The following is a 24,799-nucleotide window of genomic DNA, read 5'->3' as shown; positions in this document are numbered from 1 at the left end:
CTTTTTATAGAAATGGAATAGGACAAAACACCCGTGGACCGTGGCACTCGCCAAGCCACCGGTGGGCATTCTTTACGTCTTCGGTATTCTAAGGAAAAAAAGAGCAAATATTATATTCCTTCCGACTGCAAACAACCGTCCGAACAAGAAGTAGAGAGGTGACCGAATGCGACAAAAAGAAAGGATATATTGAAATCGAGTTTGAGGCATATAAAAGAGACAGAGGTATTTCCTACAACAGGCCCTAACTCCAAGCAGAGACAACAGAACAATCAAGGTACGGGTCATTGGAAAGCAAAATGCAAGCAAATTCCAGGCCAATTGGTAGTACAACATCTAACGGTTCCGGCGATAGATCAACCCAGAGAAGACATTCAAGTATCCCTCTCTGGTAAGCATGGTGAAGTCAACGATGACGCGGCCAAGACCACTCTGTGATTGCATCAGCTGCGGAGCAAGATTTGGCGAACCCTCGCCGTGCTCAGCAGAAAGACCGGGCGGCGGGGTAGATGGCGCGTTCTGAGCCACGGAGCCCTCGGCACCAACGGCGAGATCGGCCAGATGCTGGAGGGAGCGTTGTTCGTTCGGTCCCATCGGTGGTTGAGATCCAGACCCTTGGCCGGAGACCTTTGTGATGGCGCCAATCGATTCCTGCAGCTGACTCTCTTGCGACTTGATGCGACGCCACTCGAGGAAGACCCGGATCTTCGCGTCCCAACTAGGCGTGCCGAAAATGTTTTCGAATTCGGCTGCCGAGGCAGCGCGCTTCGAGCGTCGGTCGAGTATTTCTTCGACCTTCTGCAAAGAGTCCCAGCATTCGTTTGCGTATTCTGGAAGAACTGTGGCTTCGAGGAGGGTCATTGAGGCGAGGGCCAGGCTGTGGAGGTCGAAGGGTGTTTGGAGCCGGTTCTGGTGTGTTGCTTTGTGCAACTCGTTGATGACTTCCTGGGCGCAGTATATAATCTCGTATGGGCTGTAGACGAATACATGACGTTTGATCAATAGACGGACAGTCCAGTAGAGCTGAGATTGAAGGCTTTCGAAAAGAGGGCGGGCTGTGCTGTTTTCGGGCAGCTCGTGGATCTTGAAAATGTCCTCCATATCCGAAAGGCGCTCAAGCGAGGCGACCAGATTGGCTCCGACCATACGGCCCAGTCCTGTATTTGTTTGGCAGACATTAGGCTCGACGGTGGCCAATGTAACCATCTCAGAAAGGAAGGTCGAATAAGCTAAATCGCAAGTTAGTATTGATTGGTTCAGTTGAAGCGACGCGCTTTAAAACTTACAAGCAATGCCTGTTGTAATTTGACCGACAACCCGTTCATCTTCACGACCGCCAATCTCCTGTCCACTGAGGACAGTGGCATCGGCTACGCTGATCGCATACCACCGCGCCAAGATGATCAACGACACGTAAATGCGTCTAGTGAGGTTGGCTTCTGAGTCAATATCGGGGTCTGAAGCACGCTTGCTCTTCAACTGGCCCTGACTCTTGGCCAGATCGTATCCCAGTTTGCTGGCGGCCGATACCAGAGTGTGCTTTGGCACGCTATCATTGCCCACCAAGTTATCTGGGCCTCGTGTATCACAGTCGATGGTCATCAACAACAGACTCTGGAGCCAAATCAAGTTCACAGGTGTCGAGTGGACAATCAATGGTTGGCGAGTATGGAACAGAAGCAAGTCTTGCGCGTGGCCGAATGAGGTTACTCTTTCAAAATTCCCCGCAACGCGGGTTAGATCGGTACGAGTGACCGTATATAGCGCGTAGCAGAAGATTTCCTGGGCTTCGCGATGGCATTGGTGGAGAAGCTCCAGCGTGCGCTCTTTGGTATGTGGGAGAATTGGCAAGAGAGTGTGAACTTCTTGGTAATAAACGTCGAGGGCAGTCTCGTCAAGGGTGACGGGGCTCATGTCTTCGTCTCCTTCGTGGCGGGGGAGCTCAGTCATCTCAAGACCAGTGGGCAGATCTTGCTCCGACCCAGTCGGGTTCCAGAACAGGTTGCCAGGCTTGGGCGCAGCGCCACTGGCGACAGTAGGGTTGTATGGGTCCGCCGTCGCATCTGCTCCATCGAAAGCATTCTGTGACCCGCGAGTATTGAATGAAGGCTGGGCAAATGAAGAGCTTGGGAGGCCCTCAAAAACGGAGTAGGTTCTCTTGCGATTGGCCGATCCTGTGTCCACTGGCGATGTGAAGTCCTGATAACCTCTTCCGAGGGAAACTTCGTTCATGCCTTGATAGGGGACATCTTGGGCCATTCCAGGTTGCATCTGACTTTCGAGGGTATGAAGACGTTCGGCGAGTTCCTTGATGTAACTGCAAATGGGTTAGTTGAGATCATCTTGTGGTCGTGTGCGCGGGTTCATCCTACCCTTTGCTAGGGCCGCGTTTCATCGGCACGCGACTGAACTGGCAGACGACTCCCAAACGGCGACAATTCGAACATGTTTCCAGGCCGGTTTCCGAGCTCGCGTCGCATCGCACCTAGAGACGAGAAATCGAATTGTTAGTGAGTGGGTCACGCGTCGCGCGGCGAGTGTCTTGACATACCTTTTTGCGCCGACATTCGTCGCAGGCCCTCGAGATTTTCGATCGCTTGCGCGCGCTCTGTTCGCCATAGCTGAGGTCATGGTTTGGGTCCACACCGACCTGCTGGCTTGGGGTAAACTGATGGAGGATGTGCTGATGCGCGTGTTGGTCCTCCGACGAGGGACGGCCCATGTCGCCAGGATTGTTGGAGCCCAGAACCATCGACTGACCGTGGTGGACGCCATTGCTCGAGCCGTCACCAAGGCCAGGGCCGGATGTTTCGCGCGACAGTTCAGCCGATAGAAGCTCGTCGGTCGTCAGTTGGCGGTTGCTGTAGTACTGCATAGCGCCCTGGGCCATCTGCGCACCATTGGGGGATGGGTAAGAGGGGGCGGAAGGCAGATCAGACTGCTCACGGGAGTTCATTTTGTTAAAAAAAGAACTCAAAATAGCAGGAAGATTGATGTGTTGGGGGAGGGCTCGCTTCCGGGGAGATGGAAGGATGTGAAGAGCGAAGTGCCAGAGGCAAGGTTTTTTTTCCCTCTCCCAACTAAACTAAAAAATTCGCGGGGGGAATCGATCGCAGGGGCTAGCGCGGCCGCATCGAGCAACGCCAACATTTTGCCATTTTGCGAGATCTCTGACAGGATTTACATTACTACGGAGATGGAGTCGATAGAGTATATAGATTGGTATAGTTCATCGGAGCGGAGGACGGCCTTTCGTTTCTGCGTGTCCAGCGGATTAACACTATTTCCCGCCCGGGGCCACTGCCAGTGACTATCGTTATATCCAGCAGATCTAGGGTAGGGTAGTACTAGTATATCTAGTATTTCTAGGTACTTTGAACCACAGGGAACCTTGGAAGTGAGAACTGCTAGTATTTGGCACGTTGGATTACTGACGATGCTGCTCACATAGCATCCATCTGGAGAGAACTAACATTGATCTACTTTGACACTACCCGTTCGCAGTATAGACTCTATGCACTGTATGACTACACGCCTACCCGAGCAGGTATTATAGCAGGCACTACTAGTATGGGCACTGCTAGCAGCCTGCTGTGAATGTTGTCATGTTTCCGTGCCTGCCGCTGTCCCATTCACCACCTTCAGATCCCGTCACTGGCGCACCTGGTCTCACCTCTTCTCCATCACAACCCTTTGCGACTTACATTTCGTCTCAAATTTACCAAGATTCCAGGTTTGCCCAGTGCCCAGTGCCCACTGCCCACTGCCCACTGCCCACAATGTTTGAAAGACTCGCGGAGCCAGTGGAGGTTGAAGACATCATCATGGTCTTTCCCTCCAAAATCGATATCCAAGGAGCCGACCTCTGGATTGTGCGATCTTGCCCAGATGACAATCCACCATGTCCGCGAACGGATTCCATCATGGTCTCCAGGGGACTATATTCCAGAACGGCCACACGAGGTCGGTGGTGTATGTTCGGGCCAGATGTAAACTATGTCACAGATGAGCCTGAGGACGGAGAGGAGATTGAAAATCCAGAGGTCAAGTCACTCAGAGAAGTCCTACGCCCCCTGTCCAGAATCTACCGTCAATACGATAATATTCGAATTACCGTCAATCCCCATGGAAGGTGAGCTGATCAGCCTGAAATGATTTCTCGAATGTGTGGTAACTAGTAGTTAACTTGCTACCAGGGATGTGCTTCGAGATTACTTTCGGAAGCTATGCCCTCTCTGCCTCAATGATTTTTGGAACCCCGAGGAACAAGATCATGAAGAAATGTTTCCGAGTCTTGTCACCTGGAATGGTGTTGTGATGGACCAGGCATGTCCTGTTTGCATGGGCTTTGACATCGCCGATGATGATAGGGCTTATGTGGAGGAATTGGGAGATCTGAAAGGTCAAGTTCGGTGCGAGCCAGATCCCGAGAAATATGAGAAGGGCAGACAGAAGTTCCTCGACCTGGTACGCGAGAGGTACACGGTACAAAACAAGCGAAAGAGAGAGATGGGCTTAAGTCTGTGGAATATCGATGACCGAATTAGACGGTACCGGCGCGGGTTCCTTGAAGATAAGAAGGCCCCGGCTGATTCATCGACGGAAGAGGAAGATGAGGACGACGATGAGGATGAGGATGCTGACGAGGATGACGATGAAGATGATGGAGAGAACGAGTAGGAATAGTCTTCGCTTACTCTTACTCCCTCAGTGCAAGGTTCAATCATATCATGATTTGTCTAGGTGTTGCTCCAGAAGAACAAGAACCAGCCCAGTTTTGATGCCGGATCGGCTTTGTATGTAGGATGGCATTCTCGACATGATTAACCTTGGGTGAGACTAACGCAATTTGTCAAGTTCATCCCCATCCCCATCCCCATCCCGACGGGTCCCTAAATTAGATTTCACGATTTACTCCTCGTACTAGTACTACTACTACTGTACTGCCAACGCATGAGCCCGGCGTACCACAGCGATACAGCGAGCCCTCAGCCCACCGTCCAAAGAGTACGGTTTTGTAACCGGAATCCACACCCTTCGGGAATCTGATTGGCATGATGTTGTCCACAGTTGCATACGCAGATCAGGGCCCACCCGCTGGCCGCCAAAACCCTCTGCAGCCCGCCCGAAGCAGACACAGTGACGCCATCCGAACCGCCCTGAACCACGCTATGACATGCAGTACCGTATCATTGCTGTACGAGTAGTCCTCCATTACTGTACATGTACGAGTACTACGGAGTACATGCTACCAAGTCTCATACTGTACTTGCCACTGGCTCTCGTGTTCTGCCAGACCTCGAATAGGATAAGAGATACGCTGCAGCAAACCTGCCTTCGGATCGCCCACTACACTGCGCCAAACGCGAGAGTCTCTGGTTGCGTTACGAATGATCACCCTCCAGTGGGTGCGCCTTGCAGGGATCGTGGAAACTTCTTCGAACATCTGGTACCTGAAATCATGATTTAGCGTGATCGGAATCCCCTGGCACCACCAATCCTGCTCATCCAATCATCCCCAAACCGACCATGGTCAACAAGGAACTTGAAGACTGAAAAAAAAAGCGCCTTGAGAAGGATACAAGTGTCACAAAGGCTTGGAGGTGCGGCCCCAGATTTTACTAGCGAGATCCATCGTGGGGTGGGGTTCGAGTTCGTGCGAAGCCCGTGCTCGGAGACTCCGCCGGCTGAGCTGAGGTCCCCAACGTTCTGTTCGTGGGAATTCTTCCTGGCGGTCTGCTAGTCCATCACCGGTGGCACGGCAGGTTTTTCCCCCCTCCTAGGTACCTTCCTCCCGCGTTTCCTGTTAGCTGAATGTTCTCCTCGTGGGAAGGCTGCAAGGCGACCATCGGGTGAATGGGAGGAACTCGTGCAGGGCCCGCCACGCAAGGCGGCTCTGATGATGTGAGACTGTACAGGGTACAGTTAGATACATACGAGTATCCTCCTGCGTCTTGAATACCAAGCAAACTTGAACCTTGGAACCTAATATATGGTGACAGGCACCCAAAAAGGATTGCCCTCGCGACCATGCCCTACTACTCACTCCATAGGGTACTAGTATAGTATTGTTTCCAAGGTTGTGTCTCCTTTTTTTTAGGCTTTATCAACTAGTTTCGCACAATGGATATCATCGGGAATCATGGCCCAAATAAACCCTAAGCCAGAGAGACCAGAACCGCCTGGTGGGACCGCCACGTCCGAGGCTTCGACTACAGTGGATACCCAGTACACCGCGAAAGGGGGTTTGCAGTCCAGGTCGCACGCAAAAGGGATAATGGATGGCACTCCATACTTCATACTCCGTACTGGGTACAAACATTCTGGGGGCTCCTGGGAGAACTTGGGAACTTGGAGAACAATGCTAATGCTAATGCCAATGGCAATGGCATTGGCAATGACAATTGCTGTTACGTACACAGCGTCTACACCTTCTGTACACCCGATCAATACTCGTACAGGGTACTGGTAAGATATCCGTCACAATACAGTAATGATACGGTCATCCCGTTCCTTGTGCCTTCTCTCCGGCGGACTGCAGCAACCACTTGCGCAGTGAAAATCCCATGCCCGTTACTTAACCCTCGCCCCATCTTCCTCCTCTTTTCTCCATGGCATAGGGTGTTCCTCGACTCTCTATATCGAACGCTTTTTATCTTGGCCGCCACTACCGGTACTTGGTGTCCTGTCTCACGGCCGGCGCCAAACGGTGCGTAGGCTTGGTCCCCCTTTCCCCCCCTCCTCATTCATCTCCTCTCCTCTCTCCAAGCCTCACACTCGACTCTCTTGATCTCTTGATACCCTTTGAATTTCTTCTTTTGGGACCCTCCCAACTTGCGACCCGTGCGACAAAAAAAAGAATCCCTCAGATACGACACACCGTATACTGCTGGAACGGCGTTCTGTGAACTTCCGCGCATTGGGAAACCTTCACCTCAGATACCCTTTTTACTTCGTTTCTGTTCTAAACCCGCCCTCTGCGCGGCCGAACTCTCGTCGATTCCGCCTTGACGGCATTGCGTGGTCTTTCTTAAGACCACACTTTTCGACTTTGAATATTTTAACTTTACACCCCAATTATATACAACCTTCGCGATTCATCGCATGTGTGCCTCGCAGTAACCACCGCGATGCTTATTGAAGGTGAGAAGTGGGCTTGTGAAGCTTGCGTCCGGGGTCACCGGGTCAGCAGCTGTCACCACAGTGGTACGTCGATCACGTTCTTTTGACTCATTCCTTTGTGACGATCCGATCATTTTAACTCACATATTCGCCATCATAGACCGCCCTTTGACCCACATCAACAAAAAAGGCCGCCCAGTCTCTCAATGTACCCACTGCCGCGGCCTACGCAAGTCTCGGACAACCCACGTCAAATGCGAGTGCGGCGACCACAAGAAGAAGAAAACCGACTCGCCCGATTGCGGCTGCAGTCATGGCCAGCGCTGCACCTGTGCGCTGAAGAAGGAACCTCATCTCGACCCTGTACCGGAGACTGGCCTGCCCGTGCCTCATCCGTCGGTTCCTGCTGAACTCCCACGGAAGCCTCTCCTCACGTCAACCAAGTCCGAATCAACCTTGACGATCTTCCGTGACGGTCACCATAAACCCGCCCATAAGCATAATGACATGGCCCACAAGTGCGGATTGCCATACACAATCCCACGGTCTCATACTATCCACCACCCGACCGATTTGCCTCGTCGATCCGTGGACCACCTCCCTCTGACCACCCAATCGGCATTCATTCACGAGCCTCTAAGCCTGTCAATAGACCCTCGATCGCAGTCACAACAGACCTCGCAGAATGGCTCTCCCGACAGTGTACCCGCTGCCGCCACGGAGGATGTTTCGAGCACCACCCCCCTCGGCCCGTCCTTCCTCGACAACTTTGCCGCCCCTGCTAGGCCGACTACTTCAATGGATCAAAAGCCCGCAGATAATGCTTCCAATCCAACATCTGCTCCCGCCACTATGGAAAAGTTCCCTCTGGAGCAAATCATCACCAGCGTACCTCCGCCACTCGATGTCTCGACATATACTACCTTCCCGACCACGACCACCAATTCTCCGATCACCTGCATGGCATTCCAGGATCCTTACCAAGACCCTTACTTTACGTCCCCCGACTCCGAGGTGCCTCAGGGATCGACCGGCATGGGTGCACCATCAGTCGATTGGTCAAGCTTTCCCTTGTACTCAGACGTGCCTGCTTCAACAAGCACGCAGACACCGTCCTATGCCAGCTTCGACTACAACTCATACCCCTCAGGCTTGCCGCCACCGTCTTCCTCTGGCGACATCTCTGAAGTCGATGAGTTTGGACCTCTCCCCGGTCTCGCGCACACTGGCAACAATGACGTGCACGATCTGCACAGCGTCAGCGAGGCATCGGACATGGACCATCTCCGCATCAGCTCCGCTTCTTCATTGGTCGGACTGCCTCAAGCGCAGCTCCTCTCGTCAAATGATCTCGCGTCGATCAACATCGATGATTTCCTCAAGTCGGCTAATGAGTCCACCGCCGCGCTAGAGCATCAGCTACAAGCTAGCATGGGAATCGAGTCCAAGCCGGTCCCTGCACAGGACATGTACAATCTGCCTACTTCGCAGGATTCGCTCCCCGTCTGGCCGTCCAATCTCTTCGATGACTCCACTCCGCCTATGGACGAGGGCTACTTCCGCCAGTCCTGGGCGCAGTAGCCGCTGGTGTCATGTTGTCACCTTTCTTCTTTTCTTTCATTGTCCTAATTCTTCCTTCTCCTCCCCGGGGTCTCCGCTGTCTAGCGGCACCTTACCACCACCTCAACACCGTCTTTATATGACCTTGATGAGAGATGATGATAAATGCCTTAAATTTTTTCCTGCTTTCTAGCCAGCCTAGATCTCTTCCATGATAGCATCAATCTAGAGGGGTTCCGTGTTTTGGGTTTTATAAGTGCACACTCTCACTCAGTCACTTACACAACAAACTGTACATGATCCAGATCGTACTTTTTTTTTCCTATTGTGTTTCTTCGATTTTTCTCGATGTATAGACCAATGTGTTATTTACATGTACAATCTCTCTCCAGCCCATACCGGAATATCACCATACTAGATACCCATCCATCTGACATGGCAATTTTGACCAGTCTCACTGCATATACCTAACCGCAAAACCCTGTCATGATAATCATTCACCTGACGCAAATTTGCATCTGCATCTGCATCTGCCCCCCAACCCCAACCCCCCCACCCGATCGATCGATCGTAAACTACTTTCCCCTTCCCCAGCCGCACTACGTAGCCCCATGGGCACGAGCGCTCTCGGCAAAAACATCCGAACCACAAAGAGGTAAGGCGTGGGCGTCGGCGTGGGCGTGCTGTCGGCGCTGTTCGTGCCCGCGACCTAGGTACAACAATATCGATATATGGTTTCACAGACGCATGTGGCGGTGAGCATGCGCTGAATCCACCAACCTGAGCTGGTGTCTCACCTCAGCGCAAAGCAGGTTTTTGCATCGTGCAGTCGGCGAAAGGTTAACTCGATTGTGGCTGCAGAGCGTTACGGGAGATCGATTGTTAGTATTGAAGTTATTAGATTTCTTGGATGATGTGCTATGATCCACTGTAGTACTGATGACAACTTGAACTTGAACTCGATATGCTATTCACCCGGGGGCCTGCTGGTAGCGTGCCTCCAGGGCTTCATAGAACTATGGATAACCGCATAACTTGAACTCGAACCTCCCCATATCCATGTCTCCCCAATGTCAGTGGAACCACCATTACCGCCGCTGATTATATCTTCGATTTCTGAGGCACTCTAATATTTTAAGTTGGATTTGGAAGCTTTGCTAAACTCAGTCCTGACAAGAAAGCTTCATCCTCCAAAGTAGCGGTGAGCACCAAAAACGAAGAGAATGGCCACAACCTGAAATACCATTGAGAGTACTCCGTATGTACCATCCAAAAGATATTCAAGCATAGCCAAATTAAACTCCAGTAACAGGATTCGTATTCAACATCCACCGCACATCCGTTCACCGAAGCGGGTACGGTGGACGTGTACAAGCATACCAACGAAAGTGCCGGCGTGAAGCCCGCATACCAAGCATTTTTCCAAGGTTTCTTGCTAGTCAGGAGAGCTTGTGCATAGCTAGCAGCCAGCCACAATGAAAAGATCGTCCTCGTACATCGCCGGTATATGATACGTACAGCATGCCATGCCACACATACGCTGCCTCCGATTGACCCGCTTTCTCGTGATACAAGCCTCGAGTGCATGGGCTTGGCTAATGCTTAGCTCTGCACGGCGCGTGGTAGAACAGGGGTGACCTGGCTTTGTCTGAAGTGCTGGGTGGCTGGAGCTAGGGTTGGGGCTGGTGTGAGGTTGTGGATGTGTCACACGAGCAAGAAGTGAGCTATCCTGTGGAGTTGCTGACCGGCTCTAGACCGGGATTGCCTTTATAGTCTTTCTACCTTGTCCTTGGATCTTTGTTCCGAATGAACTGCTCTAGGAGCTGATCAATTAATTTAGAATGCATTTCCCGGTCAAGAGTGCCGCTTGTTCTGACATCACCTGGCCATGTTTCAGAAATTGCGTTTGCGATTGCCGGGTTCGTGGCTGAAGCAAGGGAGATGCATTATTTATTCCGAGGTTCTACCTTCCCACACGGAAAATACCAAAGGGCTGTGTCTTGTGTGCTCTTGAATATGAGCACATTCCAACTCGGATCAGTCGGCATCTCGTGTACCTGAGTACGTATCCTCCGATTGTTAGTACGAGTACCTGAAATGATACATGGTGGTCAACTGTGACAGTAACAAACGGTCATGGCTTTTCAAAGTAGAATCATGGTATGTCACTGCTCATGCTACTGCCCAAATGGGCTTGACTTACTTCTGTTTTCCATTGAAGAAGGGGAGCAATATTCCAGGCCATCGCTCGCTATCTTTGGTCTGCTACTAATAGTAGAACAGTTTACGGGTCATATAGAGAACATCCTCCCTCAAGGCGCCTCTGCCAAGAGCCTGCCTAGCAAACAGAATTACATGGCAAATAGAAATACATAGCAAATAGAAATACATAGCAAACAAAAAGCGGACAGCGAACGGAGCCTAGCAAATATGACTTTCCAGAAAGATAGAGCCTTGCTATCCCACCCTCTTCAAAAATCAAATCCAGGTATAATGTTTGACGTGACGATTTCTGATATTCCGCCCGAGTTCATCTTCCAGATAGGGCAACTGTTGGCACCCAGTGACCTCAACGCTCTAGTCCAGGCAAACAGGTGCTTCTACCAGGACCTCGACTCGAGCCTGTGGAGGCAAAATGCGGACCTCGCATTGCTATGGGCCGCAGAGAACGGCGACTTGAAATCTGCTCGCAAAGCCCTCAAATTTGGCGCCAATATCAATACCGAACATCCGCCCCCCGAGGAGGAATGGTATCAACCGTGGGGGATTCTGCATAATGAACACGACAAGAGCGGCGCCACCCCCTCTTCCTGGCCGCTGCGGCAGGACATGTGGAAATGGTTAAGCTTTTTGTGGGCATCGACGCGATTAATATCAACCGACGTGGTAGCCCTTGTCGCCGGAAACCATTGACAATAGCGATTATCGCCCAGAAGGAAGACGTTGTTCGTGTCTTGCTCGCAAATCCAAATATTAACGCCGATGGCTTTGGAGGCCCAATGCTGGATGCCTCCTTCGTTGGCAATGTCAACATAATCAAGCAACTCATTGATCATGGCATACAGCCAACACGGTTTGCCAGTTTCCTCTGTTCCTCGCCGTGCATACCGGCGCATAGAAGTCGTGCGGATATTGCTGCAAGCCGGGGCAAGTCCACATCTGCCTCTGGGACCGGCCCAATGGAAATCTTGAGGGACTTGGAGCGGCCACCCATTCTCAAGCCTTGGACAAGGGCACGGAGATAATGAAAGAGTTTCTTAAATCGCCTCTTTTCAAAATAGAAAGGGCGAAGAAGGAGCTGGGTCTTGCTAGGTGTAAAGCACCCATGAAAAAACGAGAGAATGAATTCATATTTATCTTCTCACTTGGATGTCATTGCATCGATTGGCATAATGGTGATGGCCGGACCGCTTTATTCTGGGCCGCGACGTGCGGCCGGGAAGAGGCGTTGAAGCTGCTTCTTGCGTGTGATGGAGATGGGTGCGTGGATGTCAATACACTAGGGTATCAGGATGCCTTCACAGAAGAGGTTCTTGAGCTAGAGAGGGATGGGTATGGTTGGCACGGGGAGGGAGTCACTCCGTTGATTAGTGCTGCGATGCAAAGACATGTCGGTGCAGTGAGGCTGCTTTTGGCGGTAGATTATATCGATGTTCTTCACCGAGATGAAGTATTTAGAGAAACAACGTTGGTGGGTGTGAGGTCAAATGGCCATTAAGAAATTGTTCAGTTACTGCAGAGTTATATCGAGGAGTAGAAGTGTTATTTTATTGTGTGGCAGGAGTGCAAGCAGGCTACGGGGAATGATAGGTGCCACCCAGGCACCCACCAACAACATACTAACGACTACGAGTAGTACTAGTAGGAACTATCCCCATTCAACCCTGAAGCTTCAACTGGATTGTCACAAGGTCCAACTGTCAACACCTACCGTCCTCCAGAAACCCCAGAGAACTCCAAAGGCTTCCTATATACAGGCTACCGATATCCCCTGAGACATCACTCAATTGATCATGCCTTTTCGTCCAGACAGCCCCGTATTCCTTGTTCTTGTTCGTTGGCACCCATAAATTTGGATTGTAATGTATCAACTTTGAAAAGAATAGCCCAGAAGAAACGCTACTAAGAATTTACTCGAGTTTCCGCGGGTAGACAATTGAGATGCAATGGAGCATATTTCATTCTATTCTAGCATGGATGATGCATATTTCCACTATAAAAACAAAGCTATCCGATCCAAGCCTGTTGCCAGACCAAGTTCATGCTAAGGACACCGGCCCGCAAACCCAAAAACCGGCGGGACCAGCACCACGGATATGTGGTCTAGATGGTATCAAATCAAGAGAAAAAAGAGAACCCGTGCGAAAGGTAGCGGGTCACAGCAAAAGGTAGCGACAAGGCGCAAAGTCGTCTCACATAATGACGTGATATAAAGGGGAGGCCAAAAAAGTGCAAAAAATCAAAGATGTAAATGATCCAAGATTTACTCAGAGTTGGGCCTTGCTGAGTCCACCGTACTTCTTCATGAACTCGGAGTGGAACTGCACAATGCGCTCAACCCAGTCAGTGCCGGGGGCGAGGAAAGTGGTACGGAAGTGCAGGGTGTTAGGCTTCTGACCGAAGCCGGAACCCGGCACGACGCAGACACCGGTGGCGTCGAGCATGGCAAGGGCATAGAATTCGTCCGCGGCACGGCCCTCAGCCTTGGCTGCCTCGACGGCCTTGGCGGGAAGGTTGATGGTGGGGAAGAGGTACATGGCGCCTTGAGGCTCCTGGCACTCGACGCCCTCCATGCGCTGGAAGGCGTCGAAGAGGGCCAGGGCGCGCTTGTGCAGGCCATCCCGGATACCGTTGTACTCCTTCTGGTAGAGCTCAAAGCTAGGGTCGCCCTTCTGGGGAGGGTTGACCATAGTCTCGAGAAGACACTGTGCGACGACCGGCGGGCACAGACCGATACTTACGAGCTTGTAGATCTGCTCCTGGACCAAGGGGTCGAAGCCGACCAGCTCGAAGTATCCACCGCGGTGGCCGCACTCACCAACCATACCCTTGGAGGTACTGTGCAGGGAAACCAGCTCCACGTTGTCGTACTTGCCAGGATGTTCCTGCTGGAGCTGGCGGAGACGCTTCTTGAATGAGACGAATTCACCGCTGAAAACATTGGTCTGGTACACCTCGTCGGCGATGATGACCAGCTTCTCCGCGGCGGCGATGTCAATGACCTGCTTGATATCGTCGGGGCTCAGAGAAGCACCAGTAGGGTTACCGGGGTTGATCACGGCGATGGAGCGAACGTCGGTGCCCTCGGCCTTGGCGTCGGCAATGGACTTCTCGATCACCTTGACATCGGTACCCCACGCCTTCTGCTCGTCCAGAAGGTATGGCACGCAGCGCGCATTAAGGAGGGCCAAAGTGGCGGTATATAGAGGGTATTGGGGGATGGGCACCAGGACGCCAGCGCTGGGCTTATCGCAGATAACGTTCAGCAGGCTGGTGACACCGGAAGAGGCGCCGGCGGTCAGGAAAAGATCCTGGGGGTTGGCGGGGAAGCCGTCGCGGTCCTCGATGAACTTGGCGACGCTGTTGCGGATGCCCAGGGCTCCTTGACTGTGGCTGTAGGCACCGACACTGCGCACATCGGTCAAGAGGGCCTGGGCCCGGTCAATAACATCCTGGTTGTATCCGAAGGAGGTCTTAAGGGCGGTTGGGTTCTCCAGTAACAGAGGGTTCTCGACGAGACTGAGAACTTGACGGAAAAAGGTGATGGGCTTCTGGTCAAGTTGTTGGGGGTTTCCAATGTTGGCGAAGATGACGCTGTCGAAGGGCAGGGACTTGTCGCCCTTCAGCAGACGAGCACGGTATTCCTCGGCCTTGACAGCCAATTCTCCGCGCACAGCATACTTGGCCGCTCTGACGTTAGGGTTGATGTTGTCGAGGGAGAGGCCCTTTCCGGAGAGGGTAGATTGAGTGCGAGTCATGGTGGGCACTGTGAATTGACCCGAGGGTATCAATTAGTTGAGGTCAAAATAGTATAAGTGAGTTGAGTTGAATTGAATTGAATCGAATTGACGCCTGAGAGACAGGAGGGAAGAGTGGGTAAAGCGATGGAACGATGTTGTCATACGACGAAGGATACCCTCGGAGGGGCAGCCGACGTTCATATATAGCGCATATATAAGGCAAACGCAAATCATCCGACGTTAAACGTACCTGACTTGGACCAAGCGGAGAATCCCCCCCGCAGCCGCGGTCGGGCGAAGTAGGAGACCATTCGGCCGGGTCACCGATGCCCACAACGGGGATGCCCGCGCGCGAGAGCCGAGTCGAAATTGCCAGGACATGACGATCAAGGAAGTCAGTAGGGTATTCCCTTTAGGCTTAGTAGGGATCGATCAATGTGTGGCTTGGGGGCTGAAGGGGGGGGGTTGAGGGAAAAAAAGATAAAAGGGAAATAATCTTCAGGGCCCGATTGGGCGGTGAGATTATGAGTCAGCATGGTTTTCCCCACAGCCCGATAAAATGCGGAGTTCGAAGAGTCATTTTAGCGATTTATCGGACGAGAACTGGTGATAGGACCATAAGGGTACGATGGAGGGTATCATTCTATGGCTCGAATTGACTATCTGGGAAAGTGGGATAGAAAGTATCCCTGGAGTAGAGCAGAATGGAGACCAGTTAGTGTGCTACTACGAGTGCTCACTAGTTAGTTACTAGCAATTAGTCACTAAGTTCCCTCGGGAAGACACTTGCCCGCGGAGTGGACTCCGTTGGCCACTCTGGAGCCACCCATCATGTGGGGGATCGGAGCCTCCACTCGTCTATTCGTTCACTCGTTTGACTGGGTTTGAGATTTTAGAATGCCTTTCTTGTAGTTAGGTAATTGGCCCATGCAAACGAAGATCAGTGTCATTCCATTCCGTGGTTATTAGTTACTCTTAGGTAACCCTCTGATGCCTATCCTATTTGACCCTATCTAATCTAGCTGCGCTCACTGCCACGAAGTCGGACGGCCTGTCCATACTTCTGGAGCTTAGTGATCAGGGCATCACCGTGCTTCACCACGTCCGAGTATTGCTTGTTCTTGTCATCGGGCCGGTTGGTCTCAATGATACCATTGACACGGTCAATCGTGCAGGAAATGCGGTTGCTGGAGATAAACTTGGCCAGGTCGCTGCAATTGAGAAAAACAAAGTCAGTCAAATGGATCAGGTCATTGCGAAACATCACCCAAAGTAAGAGAGAAAAGAACATACCGGTCCAAAAAGTCCACAGTCACTCCAAAGTCGCTAGCCATGCTGTTCAACCCCACCACCCGGTAGCTCTGAAGCAGCTGTTGGTAGGCGCGAAGCCGCATCTCACGAACAAACCAGGCCCGGTGCTCGTGCAAGTATCGGTCCTGCGTCAGGAAATGGTCCTCAACGGCAGCGAGTGCCACGAAGAACGAGCGGTAGTTTCCGTTATAGAGACTGTTGACCAGGTTGGCCAGAGGTGAGAAGTCGACGGGGGTCTCGCTCTCGGCCTGCGGGCCGGAGCCAGTGGCCAGAGTTGTCAGGTTAACGGCAGTCTTGGCACCGGTGGTGGGAGTTGATGTTGATACTGTGGCATCCTTCATCTCTTCATCCCGAGCACCCGGGCCGGCGGAGGTCTCGCCGGCCAGAGCAGCCAGCTGGTCCTCACCGGCACCCAAGATAGCCTTGATCTCTGGTGCATCCACCACCTTCGCCTTAAAGTCCACCCGCTTGAGGGATAGGGATCCCGCAAGCACGGAGTAGATTACCAACGCAGAGTAGCTGCACAGTTCGTAACTTGTGAAGGTGGAGAGACTGTCAAGAAGCAGGGGGGCGGCAAGGCTGTAGGAACGGATTGTGAGCAGGTGCATGCCCTTGTAGGCCTTGAGGCGATTCCTCCGGTCCCAGTCACCACCGCTCTCAACCAGGGTCTCTGCCCGCTCGATAGTTTTCTTGACAAACACGCGGTCTCCAAAGAACAATCCAATGCGGATCATAGCCAGAACCAGGTCGATCTTGGTGCCGAGGAATCCGATCTTATCGAGGAGGGCTTCGTGCGACTCAATAGCTCGGTCCTATACAGGGATAGGTTATTAGTAAAAGGAGAATGATATATCCACAGCTCTTTCTTTCGAGTCGTACCTTATCTCCAACTCGAGCCCAGAACTCGGCTCGTTTCCCTCGCGCGGCTTGTACCTCAGTCTCACCGGCGGCCTCCTCTGCTTCGTCCTCCTCCTTTTGGAAGGTCTCGAGCTCCTGCTTGTTCTCCTCCACGAGAGATTGATACAGTTGCTCATCCCAAGGGAAGTCAATCTTTTGTGGAGACTTGCGCGATGCAAGCATGTCGGAGATGATCAGAGGCTTGGAGGTGGCAGTGTGAGGGTGTTGCGTCACACCTTCGCCGGAGTTGTTCAGGATGCCCTCAACTGGATGGGCGAGGTACCTATAGAAAGGAGCCATCTTGCGCTCCTTGATGGCATCTTGCAACTTGGACAATGAGGACTTCTGGATGGACGACTCGCATGCAGGGTTGGAGAGGTTGAAGACATGTTGGGCGAGGAGGAGGTCGGGATACTTGGTATACTGCGGATCAGACCCCATGATTGCGAGGGGCCGATGGAAGTGAAGATGTCGAAAAGGAAAGCGGAATGGGAGAGAAGGTGTTATGGGTAGTGTTTCGATGGGATTCGGGATGCATCATCAAGCTGGGAAGCTCAGCTGGCCGAATGTTTCTCCGGGCCGTAGTGTTACCATAGAATTAAGGCATCAAATCAGCCAGTCGGAGATTCAGGCACCAAGGCACCAAGGCACCAAGGCGACACACTTTCTGCCTGAGTTCGGTTCTCTGCGCCAGCCGTCAGCCTCGTACGTATTGGCTGGATCGATAGATTGAATTAATTCAAGCTAGAGTTTGTATAAAGGCTAATCCGTAGTTTGCAGCTGGTCGCGTGCCCTGCTGCAGTAGGACTAATATGATCTTCTATTTACATTGGACAGCAGTATCCCTGATTGTATGTATACTCTGTACGTAACTACTCGATCCTCAGTAAATTAGGTCGCCTAAGTAGAGCAAAATTGACAGTTGGTTAGTCGATAGTAGGTACTACGAGCACCTACTATCCACTAAGCATATCCCATCCACTGGAGTACCTATACTACAGTAGTATAACATACTAATGCCAAGTACATAGTACATTGGCAGGCAGATGTTCTTTCCTCTGCGGTCCCTCACCACACCACACCCACACCCACCACCACTTCTCCCTTCTCCTTCTCCTTCTCCTTCTCCTCCACCCGAGGTCTTCCTCAAACATAGCAGTGGCTCACGCTAAACTTCTACTAACCCCCAGCTAACCTCGACTAACCATTGCTAGCCATTGCTAAGACTACCACCACGGCACCACCTTCCCCACCCTATGATTTCGGCCCCGATCAACGGCCCGCACGTGCTTGGACTCATAGGATATCGGCATTCCAATTCTACCAGCATGCGCGGCCTTGCCGGGTTCCGTTATCAGATCATAGAAGGTAAGGTTCACAAGGATATCCAATCCCGATCTAGGTCGTGTGCACATCTCTACAGCTATTGCAAGTACTTGTACTTTCACTCATACATATTCGGGCACGCCGAGGAGACCCCGTGGCCGGGGGTGCCCTATGATAGAAACAAAACTTTTCATTGGCCGCCCCCTTTGTCCAAGCTAACCTTAGGAACAATGCTTGACCCAAAGCAGCGTCGTGGCACATCCACCCGCTCCAGTGGACGCCCCACACCCCGCTACAACCTGCGGACTCGGGTGGTACTTGGATGCCGCGATATGCCCTGGTTCTGGCACTGGGGGAGTTCCTGCTTTGGATCGATTTCGAGGCTACCACTTGCTCTACCGGGCTAGACAATCTCATCCGTGCTAAACTTTCTCTTAGTCCAGCTTAGCGACTCTTTTGACTTTTAATTTTCCTGGTCTGCTTCTCTTAGCCCTACTTATTCCTCGCGTCTCCCTTCTTTCAGGCCTTTTTTTGTTCGTTCACTTTCTGCTTCCTCGATCCAACACGTACCCAAATTGCATCGGCATCGGGTGATACCGTCCTACTGTGCTCGCGACACCTGCGGCATCGAGTTTATTTACCCTCCATTCACACCCTCTCAAGGAGCTCAGCTCCCCCCGCAACTTCCGTCGATCAGTCACAATGAGTACTCCGGTCGAACAGGACTATTCCAAGGAGAAGGGCCTCCAGGAAGACCGCTCCGTCGAGGCCAGCCCGGTCGAGGTTGCACCTCTCGATGATCCGACTAAGAGTCGTTGGGAGCGCAGCTGGCCAACCATCGCATGCGGTGCCGGTCTCTTCTCCGATGGCTATCTGAATGGTGTATGTACAGTAGCTGATGCTACCCCTGTCGTCCCACATACCCACGCGATCTGTGGAATCTCCCCCGTAGCTGACCCACGTTTCTCTACATAGGTTATTGGCCAAGTCAATACCATCCTGAGTAAAATCTACCCGGGTACATATGCAAATTCTCCTGCTAGTCAAAATGTTTCCGCCATTGCTTTCGCCGGTACGGTCGTCGGTATGCTCATCTTTGGCTATACAAGCGATATCTATTCTCGCAAGTGGTCTCTGATGATTTCCACTATCATCCTCTTCGTCTTCGCCGCTCTGTCTGCGGGCTCCTATGGTCTAAATGGCAGCCAGTATGGCTTGTTTGCTGCTCTCACGGCTTATCGTTTCTTCATCGGTATCGGCATTGGAGGCGAATACCCTGCTGGGTCCGTCGCGTGTGCTGAAAACACAGGAGAGCTCAAGGCTGGCCACCGAAACCGCTGGTTTATCATGTTCACCAACTTTCAAATTGACTTCGGCTTCGTGGTCTCGGCTCTAGTTCCTATGATACTAATGTTGATCTTCACCGAGGATCATAAACGCGCTGCCTGGCGTGTGGCCTTAGGCTTGGGCGTGATTCCGCCTTTGAGTCTTCTTTACTTGCGTTTGAAATTGAAGGAGCCAGAAGAATTTAGCCGGGAGCGCATGCGTTCGTTTCCGGTGTGGTTGATCATCAAGTAAGTTGCCCTGTATCGTTCCATGTGCACCATGCTAATCAATGATCGTAGGTTCTACTGGAAGCGTTTGGTACGCTCACGCCCCATTTCTTAGAAATTTTATCTAGCTAACATATATACCCAGGCCACTGTTTCCCTCATCTGGTTCATTTATGACTTTTCCGCCTATTCTTTTGGAATCTACTCCTCGGCCTGGATCTCCCTCATAATCGGCGACGATGCGCCACTGTGGAAGTCATTTGGCTGGACCACGGTGACATACATGTTCTACATTCCTGGCTCCGCGCTCGGTGCTTTCGCCAGTGATTGGATGGGTCCAAAGAATACTCTTGGCCTGGGAGTCTTTCTGCAGGGTGTAATTGGTTTCATCATGTCTGGCTGCTACAAGTGGCTTGCAACGTCCGAGAATGTAGCAGCCTTTGTCGTGGTTTATGGGTATGTGAAATTTTCAATTTCTTTGTCAAGCTTAGGGTAGCTAATTGACGGAACAGAATTTTCCTCGCCCTCGGTGAATTTGGTCCTGGTGACAATATCGGCCTGTGTGCAGCCAAGTCCTGCGCAACTGCCATCCGTGGGCAGTATTATTCATACGCAGCGGCCATCGGAAAGATTGGAGCCTTTGTGGGAACTTACGTGTTCCCCATTATCCAAAAGAATGCCCCTAATGCGACTCGCGCTGGGCAGGACCCATTCTTTGTTTCTAGCGCCCTGTGTCTCCTCAGTGCTGCGCTGGCCGTGTTCCTCCTCCCGAATATTAACCAGGTAAGACCCATCCGATCAAATTACTGCAGACTCGACTCACAATTTGCTTTCAGGACACTGTCACTTTTGAAGATGCTCGCTTCCGCGAGTACCTGACCCAGAACGGCTACGATACCTCAACTATGGGTACTGCAGGACACGGCGCCCGCGCCGATGAAGAGTAACCAACGTGCTCATGACTTCCGCTGTGAACACACCTCACCTTCAGAACTCACCCTCAACCCTTTCGCCCTTTCGGAATTTTTTTTCTTTTGATTTCGCTTTTGACCCATGATGCGCCTTGATTCGGATACGGACCCTTACGCGACACACACAGATAGTAACAGACCCGTGTGATAAGTGACAGAACCTTGCGACTATTCGACAACGGAATTTGATGAGCCCTAGCGACGCGAAATGTCAAGAATTGCCCCTGCGACAAATCAAGATATTCAATAAAAAGTGGCAAGCCTTTGCCGGGCTGACCTGTGGGTGGTCTGACTCGGTGGTGTGTTTGATGCGATGATTTCCTTTGCTTGTATGATAGCCCACCTTCATACCTATCTATGGTAGTTGATGGCGGATGATACCCCAGTGTCTTAATTCGTTTTGCGAGAGACGGCTGTAATGAGCCAGTGCAATTGACTTTATTCACGGTGGCCTTTCTTTCTACTCTGGGTGCGGAATCACCTTCGTAACTTGAATGCAGGGTTTTGTCAAGACTTTTTAATTAGATAAAGTGAATATCAATTTTGCAATAAATTCAATTCAGACCAAATACACTAACAAACTCAAAGCATAACTAAGGAGCAATACCCAACCCAATTCCTAACTTCAAAGAGAATATCCAGCGAATCATCAAAAATAGCCACCCATACTAAAATTCATGATCTCTAAGAGCTGACAACGAACAGCCACACATCCACAAGAAACGCCTACTCCATTTCCTCGTCCTCATCTCCCTCGCTGCCTTGCTCACTGCCTTTCTCACTGCCCTGCTCACTGCCTTCCTCACTACTCTCCCCGCTGTATTCGGGGATATCCTCAAGCTTCAAAATGGAACTGTTAAGACTCGAGTCAGTCTGACTGCGCATGAAACCGAGAATCTCTTGAGCTCTGTGGAGAGCAGACTGTCCTGGATCAAATTTCCATTCTTTGAGACCACCATCATCTGCAGTGCTCTGAATAGACTCTCCCTCGATAAACTTGAGCAATCTTTCAAGGCGGTCAAAATGAGACTGCTCTGTCTCGGTTTCCCAGGTCTTAGTTTCAAACGCCTCTTCGTCGTCCTTCTGAAGATCAGAGTAGCTGCGATAGAATTTTTGGAGTGAATTAGAACGCTTTAGGGTGGTTGGTTCGAAATCATTCTCATCTTCTGCTTTGCCGGTGGCTGAATTCTCATCGCTTGGTTGATGCATGGTACTAAGAGATTCTAGGAAATTGGCCATGACTCGTAAAGAGTCTAGCTTCGCTTGATTGCGATCCAGTTTCTCTCTCTCTGCACTGGCGCTGAGGTCCAGGAATAGAGAACAAATCTTCGTGAAGTCGGAAACTGCATTCGCCAGGGTGATGAACTCGGCACCACTTTGGCGAAGTTCTAGCATCACTTCGTTGTAGATGACAGCACCCATTTCCAGGATATAAGTCAATAATTCTGGCGAGTGACGGATTTCGAGCTGAATTTTGCCCATGGTGGTGCCATATAGCTCGAAGATTGGGGCCAATGAATCTAAAAGCACGATGACTTGCTCCAGTAATTCGTTCGAAGAGCCGAAGATTCTTTTGGTCATCTCGACGAGGGCCATGATAAGTCCCTCGTACCCGTCATCGCTGAGCTTAATAAGGGGGGAGTCTTCCGCAAGCTCCAAGAGGTGGCATAGATGATACCATCTACGGTTGACCTTAGCTTCAGCGGTGCCATCCTTCAGCCCACTCATCATTCGCTCAATGCTGAGGACAAGAAGGCGATTTGTGGTATTGAACATCCAAATCTCGTCATCTTCTTCATCATCTCGGACCCCGTCGACCTTTTCTTGCAATTTAACCGTAATTGCGGTACCGATAGCGAGGAGATGGCCAAGGTGTGAATCCTCGTTACTCTCGAGCAATTCTGCGCTGATTTCCCTAAGAAGTTGCTGACCAAGTTTGATAACAGAAACCATATCTCTTTGATTAGGGCCCCAAACTAACTTGGTGATGAGATTATTCAGGACCAATGTGGATATACCGCAGATGGCAAACAGGCCCCTGTCTTCGTCCTCCTGCTCCAACTTTTGGAACGCTGATTCTAGGATTAGAATGGCCATGTCCGCGGCAGGGGTCAAGATAGACTCATCGGAAGTATCGACATCGAGATCGCCGATAGCTGTTAGAATCTTTTGCAGCAGCGTAGTCATCAATGGAATGGTGTGGTCGGAAATGACTCCCTCGCGAAACGATGCAGTCCGGTACAAGATGTCAAGGGCCGTTTCGAAGAAGTCGACCATTTTCTCCTCGGTATCATTACTTCCAGAATTTTCGAATCGTGGGGTGAGTGTGTTGAGAAACTGGGTAGCCAAGTCGATGTGAGGAGCGAGATCCTGGCTTAGAGCTCGGTCTTTCGTAGTAGTAAACTCGTTGATGTAAGACATAAACTCAGAGCCCAGGTTTTCGAGCTTGGACTGAATTTTATGGTCGAGCTTTCTTCGCTTGGAGTCACGTTCTGCAATAGCCTTCGACATGGTGTCCTTCTTGCACTTTTCAAAGGGACCGGTGAGAACTTGTCCTTTTGTTGGACCTCCTCCAATCCAGTGTGCGGTGGATGGACTGTATTGGAGTCCTGTGGAAGACGATGCAGGAGGCTTGTCCTTATGGTGCTGGCCCACAAGTGGAGCGTCCGGATCACGAGTGTATCCAGAACGTTCACTTCGAGGAAGAGAGAATCTTTCTTTGCCTCTTGGTTCTCTGCGAGGAGGGCTACTGTGGCGCTGGCCTAGCAATGGGGAATTTGGGTCAAGAATGTCTCCAGCACGATCCTTTCTCGATCGAGAGAATCTCTTTGGATCACTAGTGCTAGAAGTGACTGAGCTGAGTGGACCTGGAGAAGAAATATTTGACTCGTAGCTGCTGGGAAAAGCCCCGCCTGTTGGACTTAATCAGTATGTGATTGATAATGGAGGTTAAATGCAACCATGAGGGAGGAGGGGGTGATGATGAAAGTATGTGAGGATGATAGATGAAGACAAATAAGGGGAGACTGTTATATAGACCGATCTGAAGCGCCTGAGGCATATGCCTCGACAGTGGTCATGATGGTGCTTGACTGGGATTGATAAAGTGTTTGCTTACCAGTAGCATCCTCGGATCGCACAATCAGAGTAATAATCGGCCGAATCTCAATATACCCTTCCTCCTGAATCGACGGATTTCCAGGACCCAGGTGGGGGAAATTGATCTCGACGTAGCGCTGCAAAGAAGAAAAGAAGTTCGCATTCGTCAAAAGAATCTCCTCATCCTCGGCCGCCTGCATGTTGACCTTCGACGCATCGATAAGGTGCAAAGGCAACGGGCTCCACCACAGCGTCTCATCTTGGGATTTGAGGTGCTTCGTATCCAACAGTGCGGCCTTGAGTCGCTCGATCTGGAGTCTGGAACCATCGACCCAGCTCCCATCGCCACTACGTGCCGAGAGCTCCCATTCATCCCTTATGAAGTCGCACAGTCGATATGCCACGGACTTGTCGGGACGGTTTGCACGAATAATCTGAATATCGACGTTGGGCAAGACTGTTGCCTTGGTGAATTCGAATGGCCTTTGGTCGTTTGGATTAAAACGCGGAGTACTCGCGACTGAGGAGACTGGGGGAGCTGAGGAAGCACTTTCACTTCTCTTGGAAAGACCCCAGCCACCCCAACCTCTAAGTCTATGCGACTTTACAGCCAAATTGTATAGCTTTACCGCCAGGTCATCAAGATCTCCCTTCGGGATGCGGTCGGGTAACTCATTCAGAAACTTTCTGTCGTTCAAAGCTTTTCGGAGCTTAGCACTGATATCATTCCTTATTATCTTTACTCTGAAATTCAACTGATGCGGGTTGCTGGGGTTGGAAGGGTCATAAATCTTGCGGAGCATTCGAATCACGACTTCCTTATCCGTGGCGCTGCTAATATGAAGCTCCCTAAAAGCCTCTACCTGGGCACGGTCATATGGCTTCGTCTCCTTCTCGGGCATTTTGAAATACTACGCGGTAGGTCTGAAGATATCACAGAAAGGACCACTTGGGGGAAGATTTTTCGAGGAAATGAGTGAAGCAAAATTGGACGAGCTGG

General features: G+C 51.3%; 8 protein-coding genes across 8 annotated transcripts; 4 read left to right on the top strand and 4 right to left on the bottom strand.

The window, feature by feature from the left end:
• Nucleotides 1-336: 336 nt before the first annotated feature.
• N7509_010358 (putative C6 finger domain protein) lies at nucleotides 337-2,956 on the bottom strand (the record flags this gene model as incomplete). Its single annotated transcript, XM_056634995.1, has 4 exons — nucleotides 337-1,229; nucleotides 1,287-2,317; nucleotides 2,373-2,485; nucleotides 2,552-2,956. The coding sequence occupies 4 exons, from the start codon at nucleotides 2,954-2,956 to the stop codon at nucleotides 337-339; spliced, it is 2,442 nt and encodes an 813-aa protein (XP_056485615.1).
• Nucleotides 2,957-3,779: 823 nt separating this feature from the next.
• On the top strand, nucleotides 3,780-4,680 carry N7509_010357 (uncharacterized protein; the record flags this gene model as incomplete). The annotated part of the gene is made up of 2 exons (XM_056634994.1): nucleotides 3,780-4,132; nucleotides 4,197-4,680. 2 exons carry the CDS (start codon nucleotides 3,780-3,782, stop codon nucleotides 4,678-4,680), a joined length of 837 nt encoding a protein of 278 aa, XP_056485614.1.
• A 2,450-nt stretch (nucleotides 4,681-7,130) lies between these two features.
• On the top strand, nucleotides 7,131-8,703 carry N7509_010356 (copper fist DNA-binding domain-containing protein; the record flags this gene model as incomplete). The annotated part of the gene is made up of 2 exons (XM_056634993.1): nucleotides 7,131-7,206; nucleotides 7,283-8,703. The coding sequence occupies 2 exons, from the start codon at nucleotides 7,131-7,133 to the stop codon at nucleotides 8,701-8,703; spliced, it is 1,497 nt and encodes a 498-aa protein (XP_056485613.1).
• A 2,472-nt stretch (nucleotides 8,704-11,175) lies between these two features.
• N7509_010355 (uncharacterized protein) lies at nucleotides 11,176-11,595 on the top strand (the record flags this gene model as incomplete). The annotated part of the gene is made up of 1 exon (XM_056634992.1): nucleotides 11,176-11,595. The coding sequence occupies one exon, from the start codon at nucleotides 11,176-11,178 to the stop codon at nucleotides 11,593-11,595; it is 420 nt and encodes a 139-aa protein (XP_056485612.1).
• Nucleotides 11,596-13,169: 1,574 nt separating this feature from the next.
• On the bottom strand, nucleotides 13,170-14,660 carry N7509_010354 (putative alanine aminotransferase; the record flags this gene model as incomplete). Its single annotated transcript, XM_056634991.1, has 1 exon — nucleotides 13,170-14,660. The coding sequence occupies one exon, from the start codon at nucleotides 14,658-14,660 to the stop codon at nucleotides 13,170-13,172; it is 1,491 nt and encodes a 496-aa protein (XP_056485611.1).
• Nucleotides 14,661-15,660: 1,000 nt separating this feature from the next.
• N7509_010353 (proteasome regulatory particle lid subunit RPN7) lies at nucleotides 15,661-17,291 on the bottom strand (the record flags this gene model as incomplete). The annotated part of the gene is made up of 3 exons (XM_056634990.1): nucleotides 15,661-15,853; nucleotides 15,936-16,765; nucleotides 16,833-17,291. 3 exons carry the CDS (start codon nucleotides 17,289-17,291, stop codon nucleotides 15,661-15,663), a joined length of 1,482 nt encoding a protein of 493 aa, XP_056485610.1.
• A 1,587-nt stretch (nucleotides 17,292-18,878) lies between these two features.
• Nucleotides 18,879-20,676, top strand: N7509_010352 (putative MFS phospholipid transporter (Git1); the record flags this gene model as incomplete). The annotated part of the gene is made up of 6 exons (XM_056634989.1): nucleotides 18,879-19,058; nucleotides 19,152-19,750; nucleotides 19,802-19,820; nucleotides 19,875-20,185; nucleotides 20,242-20,512; nucleotides 20,566-20,676. 6 exons carry the CDS (start codon nucleotides 18,879-18,881, stop codon nucleotides 20,674-20,676), a joined length of 1,491 nt encoding a protein of 496 aa, XP_056485609.1.
• A 750-nt stretch (nucleotides 20,677-21,426) lies between these two features.
• On the bottom strand, nucleotides 21,427-24,701 carry N7509_010351 (uncharacterized protein; the record flags this gene model as incomplete). Its single annotated transcript, XM_056634988.1, has 3 exons — nucleotides 21,427-23,296; nucleotides 23,356-23,462; nucleotides 23,841-24,701. 3 exons carry the CDS (start codon nucleotides 24,699-24,701, stop codon nucleotides 21,427-21,429), a joined length of 2,838 nt encoding a protein of 945 aa, XP_056485608.1.
• Between the last annotated feature and the right edge of the window lie 98 nt (nucleotides 24,702-24,799).

The sequence above is a fragment of the Penicillium cosmopolitanum genome (genome assembly GCF_028827165.1).
Source record: "Penicillium cosmopolitanum strain IBT 29677 chromosome Unknown utg000009l:1.0-9042332.0:1.0-9050551.0, whole genome shotgun sequence".
Classification (NCBI taxonomy): Eukaryota; Fungi; Ascomycota; class Eurotiomycetes; order Eurotiales; family Aspergillaceae; genus Penicillium; species Penicillium cosmopolitanum.
The sequence above is the reverse complement of the archived record's forward strand: the minus strand, read 5'-3'. Positions and strand labels throughout refer to the sequence as shown.